The sequence below is a fragment of the Callithrix jacchus genome, chromosome 19, assembly GCF_049354715.1.
Source record: "Callithrix jacchus isolate 240 chromosome 19, calJac240_pri, whole genome shotgun sequence".
NCBI classification, from domain to species: Eukaryota; Metazoa; Chordata; class Mammalia; order Primates; family Cebidae; genus Callithrix; species Callithrix jacchus.
This window is the reverse complement of record NC_133520.1, coordinates 42,591,400-42,606,530: the sequence shown is the minus strand read 5'-3', so window position 1 is coordinate 42,606,530 and position 15,131 is coordinate 42,591,400. Positions and strand designations below refer to the sequence as shown.

Here is a 15,131-nt window from a genome sequence, read left to right as displayed (position 1 = left end):
TTTCTAAGTAACAGACATATTATAATTCAATAAAACTTAAAACTATTTGTAAGTAAATGAAAATAAAACATAAAAATCTGTGAGATACAGTGAAAGTAATGTTTAGAGGAAACTTTATAGCACTGAATGCACAAGGTAGAAAAGATATAAAACAAATAATCTAAGTTTCAAGTTAGAAAACTAGAAAATTAAGTCCAAAGTAAGGAGAAGAAAAGATACAATAAAAATTAGAGCAGAGATCAGTGAAGAAAAATCGACAAAAGCAAAAGCCAGATATTTGTAAAGATCAATGAACTGTTCAACTCTAGACATGTGAAATAGGTATATTTCTATCAGCTCCTACAGATTAAAATTTTTTAAATATATTTTTAAAATTTCAATAGCTTTAGGGGTACAAATAGTTTTTGGTTACATGGATCAACTGTATAGTGGTCAACTCTGGGCTTTTAGTGTACCCATCACCCAAACAGTGTGTGTGTGTGTGTGTGTGTGTGTGTGTATCCCATTTACTTTATCCACTCATTCATTGGTTGATGAGCACTTAGGTTGATTTCCTATCTTTGCAACTGTGAATTGTGCTGGGAGAAACATGAGTATATGTATCTTTTTTATAGAATGACTTCTTTTCCTTTGGGTAGATATCTAGTAGTGGAATTTGTAGATCGAACAGTACATCTACCTTTAGTTCTTTGAGAAATACTGTTTTCCATAGAGGTTGTAATAATTGTATAATTTGCATTTCTACCAACAGCATGTAAGCATTCTCTTTTTTTTTTTTTGAGACGGAGTTTCGCTCTTGTTACCCAGGCTGGAGTGCAACGGCGTGATCTGGGCTCACCGCAACCTCCGCCTCCTGGGTTCAGGCAATTCTCCTGCCTCAGCCTCCCGAGTAGCTGGGATTACAGGCACGCGCCACCATGCCCAGCTAATTTTTTGTATTTTTAATAGAGATGGGGTTTCACCATGTTGACCAGGATGGTATCGATCTCTTGACCTCGTGATCCACCCACCTCGGCCTCCCAAAGTGCTGGGATTACAGGCTTGAGCCACCGCGCCCGGCCCAAGCATTCTCTTTTTACCATATCTACATTAACATCTGTTGCTTTTTGACTTTTTAAAAATGACCGTTTTCATTAGGGTAAGGTGGTGTCTCGTGGTTTTATTTTGTAGTTTCCTGATGATTTGTGATGTTGAACATTTTTTCCTGTTTATTGGCCATTTGTATATAACTTCTTTCACGAACTGTATACTCATGTTGTTTGCCCACTTTTTAATGGAATTATTTGACCTTTTTTTTTGCTGATTTGCTTATAAGGAATTTTGCTATATTCCTTATAGATTCTGGGTATTAGTCCTTTTTCATAGGTACAGTTTGCAATATTTCCTCCCACTCTGAAGATTGCCTATTTACTTTGTTAATGATTTCTTTTGCTATGCAGAAGCTTCTGAGTTTAATTAAGTTCCATTTATTTATTTTTGTTTTTACTGCATTTGCTTTTGGGGGTCTTAGTCACAAATTCCTTGCCTAGGTCAATCTCCAGAAGAATTTTTCATAGGTTTTACTTCTATACCTTTTTACGGTTTCAGGTCTTACATTTATGTCTCTAATCCATCTTGAGTTAACTCTTGCATTTTTAATAGTGTTTTATGTATGTAGATGCTGTTATTTGGTGCAAAAAATTATTTTTCATTGATGACTCCACTATTGTCATTTATGCTACTTATCACATTTAATATCTGAAATCTACTTAGTCCCAAATTACTGTCACTTGTTTACTTTTTGTGTCATTTGATTATTAAGTTTCTCCTCATTATTATTTTTTCAAGTTTCCTGTGTAATTTTGTTCTAGGTGAGACTTCTGTAAGCAACAGGTAGTTATATTTCTTAACCCAATTTGAAGGCTTTTAAAGCTTTAACTGTATATATTTTATGCTAGAACTGGTTTTGACAGCTGTTTGTGATTTTATATCCTAGGTACAATGCCTCATGACCAAAAGAAGACACTAATTATAATGTTTAGCCATCAGAATGTCTAGCAGATATTTAGAACACATCTTTCTTTGACCCAAAGTTTAAAAGTGGGCCATTATTTAATTGTGATAAGAAAAATAACGAACAGAAACCGATTTTTAGCCTTTCATCTCTCTTCCATTGGTGTATCTGTTCTACTCCTCTGGCCTTGCTTCACTGGTAAAAGCAGTAGCTTACAATCATTAACCTCTCCGTAACTGCCGTCAATCCCCAAGCCCTTCAGGCTGAGTATCTCAACCAGCAAGTAGAAAGCCAAAACTCAGTCAGCAAAGTTCCACTTCAACTTTGGCAAGATACTTTACAAATCATCTTGATACACCTTGCAAAAATGTGTCGTCAAACCGACTTCCATTGCTGACCATGAATATGTTCCAATACTCAATCCCAACCTTCCGTGTGCTCACTGCCTCCCTCCCTCCTGACTTCCCTTTCAAATTTTCTCTTCCCTCTCTCCTATTCATTTTCTTAGCCTTCTCCTCCTTAATCATTTCCACAGCTCTAATTAAACTCTGGATTTTCGAAACATCCATATTTATTTCCAGTTTCACTCCCAAAAGTTAGTGCTATATTTCTAGCCACTAGACAATTCTATCTGAAATTAATTACCAAAACCAGCTATAATCCTCCTCCTTAAACTTTCTCCCAGTATTCTCCCCAGTACTGTTAGACTAAACTATGAGTCCTCATTTCTTTATAATATCTATGGAATTCACACTTCCTTTTCCTTCGTTGCCTACATTGCTTTCATAAGGGCTCTGTCACTTAACACTGTATTACTACAGTAGTATCTTAATGAAATTCTCTTTTCCAGACGCTTCTCCCTAAGAATCTATCCTGACAAAACTTGAAAAAATCCAATTACTGTATGTCATTTCCTTACTTCAGCATCTACAATTCTGGTAAGTGGATCAAGCAAACATATGAGGTAAACCTTCAAGAATCCGCACTATATTCACAGGCCACCTGTTGTTTACATCCAGTTTCCATCCACCACAGACTCCCAGTTCCTCCACTCAGCATATCTTCATGCATTTCTCTTGTTACTACTTTATTTTTTTCTCACACTGTTTTCCCATTCTGAAATGTTACATTTCCTTCATTTCCAATCCTGTATTCCTTAAAATATATTTTTCCATGAATTTTTCCAAACCTAGGGAGATGGAAGTGGAGTTAAAGGAGCCTTATAATAAAGAATAAAGAAAAACAATAAAGAAAGAAATAATGGCAGGCAGAAGCATGGGTCTCTATAAAGGAATGGGAAGTGTTAATGGTAAATGTGTAGCATTTTCAATCACTTTAAAATACAATTATCTAAAGCAAAATTTCATTACGATTACCACGTATTGTGTTTATCATATATTAAAGTAAATTTAAGAAATAATAGCCTAGAGAATAGCAGGAGGAAATAGAAATAGGCTGTTGGAGTGAGCTGGTTATGTAACTGAAGGTAGACTAGGTTAAACATGCATACCGCAAATGCTAGAAACCACTTTCAAACAATAAAACATACAACTAAGACAACAGCAGTGATAAAATGGAGCCATAAAATATTCAACAACTCCTAAAGAAGGCAAAGAGAAGAAAAGAACAAAGAAGAAAAATAAAGAACAAACAGCAAGATGGTATATTTAAACCCGACTATGTCAGTAAGTACATTAAATGAGAGCAGGCTACACATTGCATTAAGTCATATTTTCTAATGAGTAAGAACAAAAACAAGACTCAACTACATGCTGTCTAAAAGAATATCCACTTAAATATAATTGGCATAGGTTAAGGGTATAATGGTAGGGAAAGATATGTTACACGAAAGCAAAAGAAAGCTGGAGTACTTATATTAATATCAGACAAAGTAGATCTCAAAATAGAGACTGCTGTCATGGATACAAACATTTCCTAATGATAAGGAGGTAAAGATGAGCAGAGTGATCTGTGTCTGCAATCTCAGCTACCAGAAAGGCTGAGGAAAGAGGATTGCTTGAGCCCAGAACTTCAAATCCAGCCTTGGCAAAATAGCAAAACCCATCTCTTTTAAAAAAAAAAAAAAAAAAAGAAAAAGATGAGGTAAATTCACTAAGAAGACAACACTAAATCTAAATACGTATGCAACTAACATTGGGGCTTCAAAATACATGACGCAAAACCTAAAAGATAAAGTCCACGATTATAACTGAGGACAACGCTTTTCAGAAACCAACAGAACAAGTAGGCAGAAAATCAGTAAGAATACAAAAGACACGAGCTATACTACTAACTGTCTGGACCTAATGAACATTGGTAGAACAATTTACGTAGTAAAAGCAGAGTACAGTTGACCCTTGAACAAAACGACTTTGAATTGCGTGGGCCCACTTACACCCAAATTTTCTTCTGCCTCTGCCACCTCTTGAGATGACCAAGTCCAACCCTCCTCTTCCTCCACCTACTCAATGCGAAGACAATGACGGTAAAGACCTTTACAATAATGTACTTCCACTTCATGAATAGTAGATACATTTTATCTTCCTTACAATTTTCTTAATAACATTTCCTTTCCCTGTAGCTTACGATACTATAAAAATACACTATATAACACATACACAAAATTTGTGTTAATCAACTGTTCATTACAGCTTCTGTCAATAGTAGGCTATTAGCAGTTAAGTTTCTGGGGAGTAAAAAGTTCCCTAACTCCTGCATTGTTCAAGGGTCAATGTAGAGATTCTTTCAAGTGTATATAGAACATACACCAACATAAGCCATTTTCTCAGCCATAAAACAAATCTTTTAAAGTGTAAAACGATTAAAATCATATAAACTATGTTTTCCAACCACAAAAGAATTAAGCTAGGAATCGGTAACAGAGAGACATCTGAAAAATCCATATATTTGGAAATTAATCAACACACTTAGAAATAACCCTTAAGAAGGAATCACAAGGGGAATTAAAACTCTTTTGAAATAAAAACACAGCACATCAAAACTTGCAAAGCATGACTAACAAACAGTCCTTAGAGAGAAACTTAACTTAGATGACAAATTCCTTGAAAGACACAAAGAGCAAAAGTCATTCGAGAAACAACAGATAACCACAACAGCCCCATAAATTGAATTCACAGTTAAAAACCTCCCAACAAAGACAAAACTCCAGGTCCAGGGAGAGCCTCACTGGTAAATCCTACCAAATATTTAATTAATAAATAATACAAATTCCACATAAACAATTCTATAAAATTAAAGAGAAAGGAGGAATACTTCTTTTGTTTTTAAAAAGCAAGCATGGGCTGGGCACGCCTGTAATCCCAGCATTTTGGGAGGCCAAGGTGGGTGGATCACGAGGTCCAGAGATCAACACAGTCCTGGCATGGTGAAACCCTATCTCTACTAAAAATACAAAAATTAGCTGAGCATGGTGGCACGTGCCTGTAGTCCCAGCTACTCGGGAGGCTGAGGCAGAACTGCTTGAACCTGGGAGGCGGAGGTTGCAGTGAGCCAATATCGAGCCACTGCACTCCAGCCTGGTAATGAAGCAAGACTCTGTCTCAAAAAAAAGAAGAAAAGAAAAAAGCAAGCATGATCCTGAAGTGAAAATTATACAAAGACATTTTAGGAAAACAAGATGATACAGTAATATCACTCAGGATTTCAGGATGTAAATATCCTTAGAAATACAATGTACCAACACTAGCAATATATAATAACACATCGGAAACAGGTGGGTTTTTCAATAGGAATGCAAGCTTCACTCGACTTTGGAAAATCAATGTTAATTTACCGTTTTAATAAAACATAAAAAAGCCATATGATCACTGCAATAAGTGCAGAAAAAGCTTTAATAAAATTCAGTACCCATTCATGATATAAGAAACTGTCAGTAACCTAGGACTAGAACTTCCTCAACCTGATAAAGGAGGTATAAAACACCTACATTAATATCAAATTCTTATATTCAAATAATTTTAGGCTTAGAGAAGGCTTACAAAAATATAGTACACACAGTTACCATATATCCTTTACCTACCTTCGTCTATGCTAGTATCTTATACAGCCATAGTATGAATATCAAAACAAAGAAACTAACAACAGTGTAATACCATTAAGTAAACTACCAACTTTATTCAGATTTCACCAGTTTCTACTAATGCTCCCGCCTAGTCCAGGACCCAACCCAGGATTTCACACTGCAGTTACTCATCATGCCACTTTAGTCTCTCCAGTGTACGAGAGTTCCATCATGCTTTGTCTATCATGAGGTTGACACTTTTGAAGTTACCTGGCCAGGTATTTTAAGGAATGTCTCCTCACGTCAGTTCTTCAGGTTTCCTCATGATTTTCCTGAGGTTACGCATCTTGGAGGAGAGCACTTCAAAAGTGATGCACCCTTCTCAGAGCATCTTATCATGGGTTCCATGACGTCAACATCTTACTTACTGGTGATGTTAACCATGATCACTTGGTCAAGACCGTGTTTGTCAGATCTCTCTGCTGTAAAGTCAGTCATTTTACCTTTGTAAATGATAAATGTTCACAGAGTGATACCTTGAGACTACGAAATACCGTCTTTCCTAAACCTTTGCTCACAAATTTTAGCATTCCTAGGTGAATCCTGCATGAGCAGTTTTTGCTCTGGAGTTCTAATGGTGATTTTCTACTTTCCTTACCTCTACTACATTCATTCATTAGAATTCATGTGTCAAAAAGACACGGCCCTCTCAACACTTTATTTAGACAATCAATCACTTATTTATGCAGTATAGTCTCATGATTATGTATTGTATTCTTTGGATCATAAACTATTTTTATTACTGAAATGGTTTTAGCTTTTGCCACAGGACTCTTCAGGTTTGGTGGCTTTACATGTCTTTTTTTTTTTTTTTTTTTTTTTAAAGGCTCCTTCCTTACACTCTGACACCACAAAATTCTCCAGGCTCACCTTTTTTTTTTTTTTTTCCCTTTTTTACCCATACTAGTGTTGAAATCAGTCACTTCCTCAAGGATCCTTGGTTCTTTTTATCGGAGAATATTTAGAAACCCAGATCTGGCTGCTACATGTACTCATTAACATCATATTTAATGGTAAAAAATGCTTTTCTCCCTAAGACTAGGAACAAAGTCAGGATATTCACTCTTACCACTAGTCAACATTATAATGAAGGTCTTAGCCAATATAACAAGGCAAAAGAAAGAAAGAAAATGCATACAGATTAGAAATGAAGTAAAATTTTATTTACAGAAGATCTGATTCTCTGTGCAAAGAACCGTAAGTAATCTACAAAAAAGATTACTACAACTAATTCTTGCAAGCCTCCAGGAGAAAAGGCCAATATGAAAAAACCAACTGTATTACTATATACTGGCAGCAAAACAAAGTGAAAATGAAATTTTAAATATCATTTCCATTGGAAGACATAAAACATTTAAGGATAAACCTAACAAAATTTGTGTAAACTTAAAACATTGAAATCTACAAAACATTACTGAGAGAAATTAAAGGCTACCTAAATAAACAGAAATAAACTACACTCATGGATCTGAAGACTCACTGTTCAGAGGTCAGTTCTCCCTAGATTTATCTAGAGATTCAACACAATCTCACACAAAATCTTAGCTTAGACTGACAAACTGAGTGTAAAATTTATATAGAAATCTATATAGACAGTAATCTAGATAAATTCAGGCTATAAAACACCCTGCTAGACAATCTTTACGCTTGAAGGTACATAAAATATTTTATCTTTTGCATGAGTAAATAACTAGTCCATTTCCACAAAGAAAGCAAGAAGCAAATCCAGGACTAGGAACCAACCTTGTTCTTTTATATTTTGATACTGTGCTCTTTAGAGTGGTACATCATGCTACCTGTAATTAAGATAAGTTCACTTTATACTTTGCCTATAAAGTGATTCAGATCTCAACAGATACCAGAATACCTAAATGTGCCATCACCTCTCAATGTGCAGCAATAAGCAGAAAAAAGAGCCAAGAACTATGTGATAATAAACAAAAATAACAAATTTCCCAAACCTTATTAATAAAAATGTAACAAAAATACCTGATCTTAGGAATGAATTGACTTTTACAAAAAATTACACATTTTAAAGATGTGAGGACCCCATTAAAATGTTTTATTTTATAAGTTATATAGTAAATTACACTGTCCAAAGCACTGAAATTTTAACTAAATTCATTAAAACAGCTTACATCAGGCTGGCTCTCAAAATTAATTTCAAGTTCTCCTGTTATACGATACAAACCCAAATAGACTCAATCACATTTTCCTTTTAGAAAGAGACTGAAATTTAAAAGTGCTGCTATAAAGAAGTTGCCCCTTCGAGTATGTATGTGGCAGCAGAGAACACCAGAGCCTTGGCGGTCACATAAGAAACCAAGAGTAAGCCTGTAGATGGCATCAGTCCACGACCAATCTACCGTTTACAGCAACAGTCATATTTTGGTTGTGCTTCTTTATTCAAGATATTTAAAACTTTTGCTCAGATTAAGTGGCACCCATTTTTAAAAAATAATTATAACAACTTGAGGGCCGGGCACGGTGGCTCAAGCCTGTAATCCCAGCACTTTGGGAGGCGGAGGCGGGTGGATCACAAGGTCAAGAGAGAGACCATCCTGGTCCACATGGTGAAACCCCGTCTCTACTAAAAATACAAAAAATTAGCTGGGCACGGTGGCGCGTGCCTGTAATCCCAGCTACTCAGGAGGCTGAGGCAGGAGAATTGCCTGAACCCAGGAGGCGGAGGTTGTGGTGAGCCGAGATCGCGCCATTGCACTCCAGCCTGGGTAACGAGGGCGAAACTCCGTCTCAAAAAAAAAAAAAAAAAAACTTAAACGAATTAATCTACATAAGTCATCTGAAGATGTTTCGGTAGCTCCTCCTCCCTGCCAGAGCTGCTGACTTGCCTAATTCCATTCCTACATGGCAGCTGCCTGGTTCTCTTACTAACACTCTTACACTGGGCATGTCTGGCCCAATGGAGCCGAAATAGGATAAGCCCTGCTTCCTTACTGGTATACTGGTTGGACTCTCAGAGCTTTGTCCAGGTCGGGCCAAACTCTTATTTAACATGAACAGCTGAACACTGAGATAAGGAAACTCTGTAGCAAATCTTATTGCTCTCACGGGACTGAGGAAAGTCCCTATTTTGGCCCTTCTTTAAATTTACAGTGTCACATTGGTACCTTAACCATTGTCTCTTAAAGAAATAGCTCTTTTCCTTTTTTTTGGAGTAAGTCCTCCCAGGATCCGGTGTCTACAAGGGATGATATTTCCTTGTAGCTTATTATTAGCTATTAAAAATAAAACTATGCATGATTTCTGGGAGACACAGCAAACCCTTGTCTCTTCCAGGTTCTTTTGTAGTTTACTGACATGACAAAAACAGTACATAGCTCATTGGAGCCATTCCTATACATGCATGCAACTCATAAGGATCATCCTCAGTGATACAAAGTGGATGGAAAATTGCCTGTAAGAAGCCAGGAAACATTTAGGACACTTAATGCTCACATACTTCTCATAAAGGCTGTAAGGGATTCAGTACTTAACACGGTACTTTATACATAGTAGAAACTCAATGCATGTGAGCTGAATCGAGTAGAGGTGTCTAATATGACGTACCTATTTTAAATTCCTAGTTACAAGAAACAGAAAATCACCATATTCCTGGTTACCAATAACATAATACAGACACGAAGTACTTGGGTTACTTCTTACTAACTCATGTTATTCATATAATTCTATCTTTATGTTAAGGGTTAACAGAGAAGAAAAGCTGGCATATAACAGACCCCAAATAAATGATTTTGACTAATAGATGTTTCAGAGAAAAATATGACATGTTGGAATAAACTGAAATGGATGAACTAACTAAAAATAATTACACAAAAATTCTGAGTACATTACGGAATGAAAAACATTTCATGGTAAAAATTTTATACAAGCATTTGAAAATCAAAGTATCAAAATCAATGTCTGAGGTAGTAAAGAAATAAAAGGGAGGGAGGGACAGGCATAATTTCCTGTTCCTGGACTTGAGCAAAAATTGCAGTATTAAAAACAAGAAGGGTGGATGCAGTGGTTCACGCATCTTTTTTTTTTTTTTTTTTTTTTTTTTTTTTGAGACAGAGTCTCGCTGTTGTTACCCAGACTGGAGTGCAATGGCACGATCTTGGCTCACCGCAACCTCCGCCTCCTGGGTTCAAACAATTCTCCTGCCTCAGCTTCCCGAGTAGCTGGGACTACAGGCACGCACCACCATGCCCAGCTAATTTTTGTATTTTTAGTAGAGATGGGGTTTCACCTTGTTGACCAGGATGGTCTCGATCTCTTGACCTCATGATCCACCCGCCTCGGCCTCCCAAAGTTTCACACATCTAATCCGAGCATTCTGGGAGGCAAAGAGGGAGGACTCTTTGAGCCTAGGAATACAATACCATCCTGGGCAACATGGCAAAATCTTATCTCTACAAAAAGTACCAAAACATTAGCCAGGTATGGTGGCTCATGCCTGCAGTCCAAGCCACTCAGGAGGTTAAGGTGAGAGGATCACCTGAGCCTGGGGAGGTAGAGGCTGCAGCAAACTGTCCTCGTACCACTGCACTCCAGCCTGGCCAGAAGAGACCTTGTCTTCCAAAATATACAAATATAAAAAAGTTTTAAGCAGATCATGATAAAACTAAACTTATATATTATTTGTACTTTTTTTTTTTTTTTTTTAAAAGAGATTGGGTCTCACTCTGCCACCCAGGCTGGAGTACAGTGATGTAATCATAGCTCACTGCAGCCTCAACCTCCTAACTCCAGTGATTTTCCTGCCTGCCTTACCAGCCTCCCAGGTAGAGCTACAGGAGTGCACCACCACATCCAGCTGATTTTTTTTGTTTTTTGTAGAGATGGGGTCTCACTGTGTTGCCCATGCTGGTCTCAAACTCCTGGCCTTAAGTAATCCTCCTGCCTCAGCCTCCCAAAATGCTGGGATTACAGGCATGAGCCACTGTGACTGGTCTAGCAGTATTCATTTTGTGGGCAATAAAGTTCTGTTTCTCATGACAGAGAAGTCCAAAATAAGACATTGTCTTTACTACTTCATTAAATATTAAAAACAAATTTCTTTAAATTCCTTTTAAAACAAGAATTTTTATAAATAAACCTGCAGTGTTCTCTTTAAAATTAAAGACACAGGGGCAAATTTTAAAATTATAACTTTTAAACTAGTTTTCTTAAAGAAAAAAATAACACCGTATCATTTTAAAAATTAAACAAATAATGAGAGGCAAACAAATTATTATGGAAAAAAGAGAAAAATTCTGTGGTCACACTGAATAAAATTTCAAGAGGTATCTGGGGAGTCAAAATTATAAGAAAACTTTTGTGCACAGAAGTTCAATAATCAATCACTAAAATGTTAGCAGAATGGAAAGTATCATTACATCATTAACTTTTATTCACTTAAAATATTTTTACTATAAATTCATTTTAGCAGTGTAGCCAAAATATTTACATACTATGCCACGAAAATATCTTACCTTTTTATCATATACATCTTGCCAGTTTACTCCGGAAAAGAAACTGTGTCTCATAATTTCTTTCGCATCATCTGGTCCTCCACCAAGGCTATGAGAACAGAAATAAAATCAAATGAGTGTAAAACATTTACGTAAGCTCAGAACAACAAAAATGGTTTTGTGAAAGTGTTATTTTCTGTGTAAAAAATAGTTCTTGGGATAAATAGCTATAAAAATAAAAGCTTTTGCTGTAGGATCTATTTTTCCTAATATGCTTATAAGAACTAGCTTTAGAACAGTATGGTATTTGAAAAAGAGCAGAGGCTTTGGAGACAGATCTGAAAGAAGCAACCATCTCCAGCACTTATGAGATGTGTGACAACAGAGAAGAGGCTTACCCTTAGTTTTCTATTCTGTAGAATGGGGAATAGTATTTGCTGGTGGGTCACTGCAAGGGTTACACAACACAGGGATTTGGTTTGGCTGTGTCTCCACCCAAATCTCATCTTGAACTGTAGCTCCCATAATCCCCACGTGTTATGGGAGTGACCAGGTGGGATGTAAATGAATCATGGGGGGCAAGTTTTTTCTATGCTGTTCTCATGAAAGTGAGTAAGTCTCACGAGATCTGATGGTTTTATAAAGGGCAGTTCCCCCGCACATGCTGTCTCTTGCCTGCCACCATGTAAGACATGCCCTTGCTCCTCCTTCACCTTCCGCCATGATTGAGGCCTCCCATCATGTGGACTGTGAGTCCAATAAACCCCTTTTTCTTTATAAATTATTCAGTCTCAGGTATTTCTTCATAGCAGTAGGAAAACAGACAAATACAATAACCGGTAAAAGAAATTCAGGTGTTTTCTGGCTTATTCAGTTTAATATAGTACATACTACTAAGAATAAAAGAAAGAAAAATGAGAAATAGGAAGAACAGGAAGAAAGGAAAGAAAAAGAACAAGGAAAGAAAGAAGAAATAAGCCTATTTAAATTTGAATTTAACATAGTAGGCTGTTTGGACTTGTTCATTGTTAGAAATTATGTGTGTTGGTAAATGCTTAAAAACCAGCTCTCTGTGAGCAATCGTATATTTATAGACATATAATTTTTTTCTTTTCTTTTTTTGCAAGGGTACAGGACATGCCAGGTGCTCAGAGCAGAGCAGCCATGGAGCTGCTGGGACCAGACCTTGCCTGGCCTAGCCACCACCACACCCTAGACACATAAATTTAAATTTTAATGACAAAGAATGCAAAATACAAAATTTACAAACATCATAAAATATACACTGTTCTGTATTGTAAATTAGTCACCTGATTTTTACAGAAGACTTAATGTTTACTGTACTCCAAAGCCACTACTGGATATAACTTATGACTAGTTCTAACATGAATACTGGCTGACATTTTTGTTTCTGTTAAAGTCAAAGATAAAAGTCATAAAATGGAGACTCGAGACTTCACTTGTCAGTAACGTGAGTGAATTCTTTGCTAAATGGTTAAAAATTTGGAAGAGTGGAAGAATACCCATTTTTTTGTTGCTATTTACAATGTAATGAATATGGAAACAACAAACTTTTAAATTTAATCTGCATTATTAACATTTTCTCTTTCGTCTAAATAATCAACAAAACATAAGTCCAGCCCCAACTCACAGTATTTGCCAATTTGGGTGGTATAAATTCTCCCACCACGGCACATTTCAAGCTACCAATGTGATGTCACTGAACACGGAGGCAGGAAGAGCTGCATCACAGTAAATCATTATTTATTATGTCCATACAGATACAGCTGACGTAACTCATCTCGAAAATAAAGACAACCGTGAAACGTAACAAATTAAGGAGAGATGCATTTTGAGTATTATGACCTTTGCTTTTCCTTTCTTAATCAGAAAATTTATATAATTTATTTTTTAATAACGACTATCATCTACAACCAGCTCACAACATTGCTGAAAATGTAACAGCTGGTTCTTGTGCGATGGTATATGCCAACTCCAACACAATATTGGGTTGGAAGAAAACCATGTACAGATGCTCCTAAACTTACCAGTGGGGTTACGTCTAGATAAACCTACATTTCAACTTAAGATGCGTTTTTCAGGATGCCACTCCATCATTAGCTGAGAAGCATACTAAATATACATCACTTTCACACCATCCTAAAGTCAAAAAACTGTCAAGCCATCGTAGGTCCGAAATCATTTGTAACTATATAATTCTAATGAATTCTGGTTATTCGATATAAGAAATACATGACTGGGAAGGACATAGGATCCTTTGACACACAGTCAAAATGGAAAACAATCAGCTGATACCTGAGTTTCTTTAGTGATAACTGATTCCCACCAGATGGGTCTCCAACTCCCAGCTCCTTATAAAATTCTCTAAATGAACTATACCCCAGAGATGGGACTTTTAGATTTGATCATAATAGTGCTGTTCAATGTTTGCATTTGAATTTTCAGACTGGTAGTTCTGAACTCGGTGAGGGCTCAGCATTTCAGTCCCTGCCCTCTTTTTCATTCTATTTCAATTGTCTACATTTCTTCCCACGAGACTGCAAACTCCTTTGAAGGCCGGGTCAGTGCTGGATTATCCAAAAGGCATTCTATAGAAAGCTTGTACTTAGGGAACCAGAGAAGCAAAAGCACCAAAACACATTTCTGAAAAGCATTTAGTATTTTCAAGTGCACATCAACATAGTCTGCATTAGACATTTCAAAGCTCCATGGCATTTTCTTACACTTATGTTATAGTGTATTTCAATAGTATTTCATTTAAATTGTATTTCAGACGAGAGTTGGAGTGGAGAATCATAATCATTTTGTAAACAAAATGCTTTAATCCAGCTTTAGTATCCATTTTTGTAACTCAAGTTTTCTAGCAATACTTTGGTTTTGAACATAGCCAGCATTTATTCTATATTTATCAAATACATATAAAACTGAAATATCAGCTATGAATACTATGCAGAGTCTAAGAATACAATCAGACTTCCATTTTAGAAGCTAGGAGAAATTCTTTAACACACTTCCTCAATGTGTGAAACTGTCAAAAATTTCAGTGTCAATGGCTCTCTAATATACAATTTAAGACTTCAAAAATAATAACAAAATATGCTTTGAAGTAAGATATTTATGTCTAAAATACAGTATCAGAATGCCAAACTAAATTCTCAGCTACTACGAATTCTTTCCTGTGAAGAACATCACAGAATACGCATTTTCCTAATGTTAGTGAATACAAGAGGTCATGCTTTTCCTATCAACTTTGCATAGGAAGATAAAGGAGGGATTGATAAAATGAACATAAGGGATGGAGAGCAAGAAACCAAAGCAAAATGATAGCTGACCCTTTGACAGAACTGACAGCAATTCAATAAAATTCCAGTAGTATTTAAAATAGCTGCACAAAAAAAATGAAGAGGTATATTATAATGCTATCATTCCTTATGTTTCCCAAGACTTTTCAAGGTCCTTTGGTGGCTTTCTCCTCTTTCTACCCCTGAAACTGAGGTTTCCTAAGACACTGTCCTAGGCCCTCTTCTCCTCACACCTTCCCTCAGCACTACTCTCTTTGTCTCTAGCTACCTCCTAGATA

At 36.4% G+C, this 15,131-nt stretch overlaps 1 protein-coding gene across 15 annotated transcripts in view; it reads right to left on the bottom strand.

The window, feature by feature from the left end:
- Nucleotides 1-15,131, bottom strand: part of AKT3 (AKT serine/threonine kinase 3) — a 343,677-nt gene that overhangs the window by 32,428 nt on the left and 296,118 nt on the right. For all 15 annotated transcript variants that reach the window (XM_078357219.1, XM_078357225.1, XM_078357226.1 and 12 more), the window contains one exon: nucleotides 11,552-11,639. In XM_078357219.1, coding sequence (XP_078213345.1) covers nucleotides 11,552-11,639 — 88 coding nt within the window. The remainder of the gene's footprint in view (nucleotides 1-11,551; nucleotides 11,640-15,131) is intronic.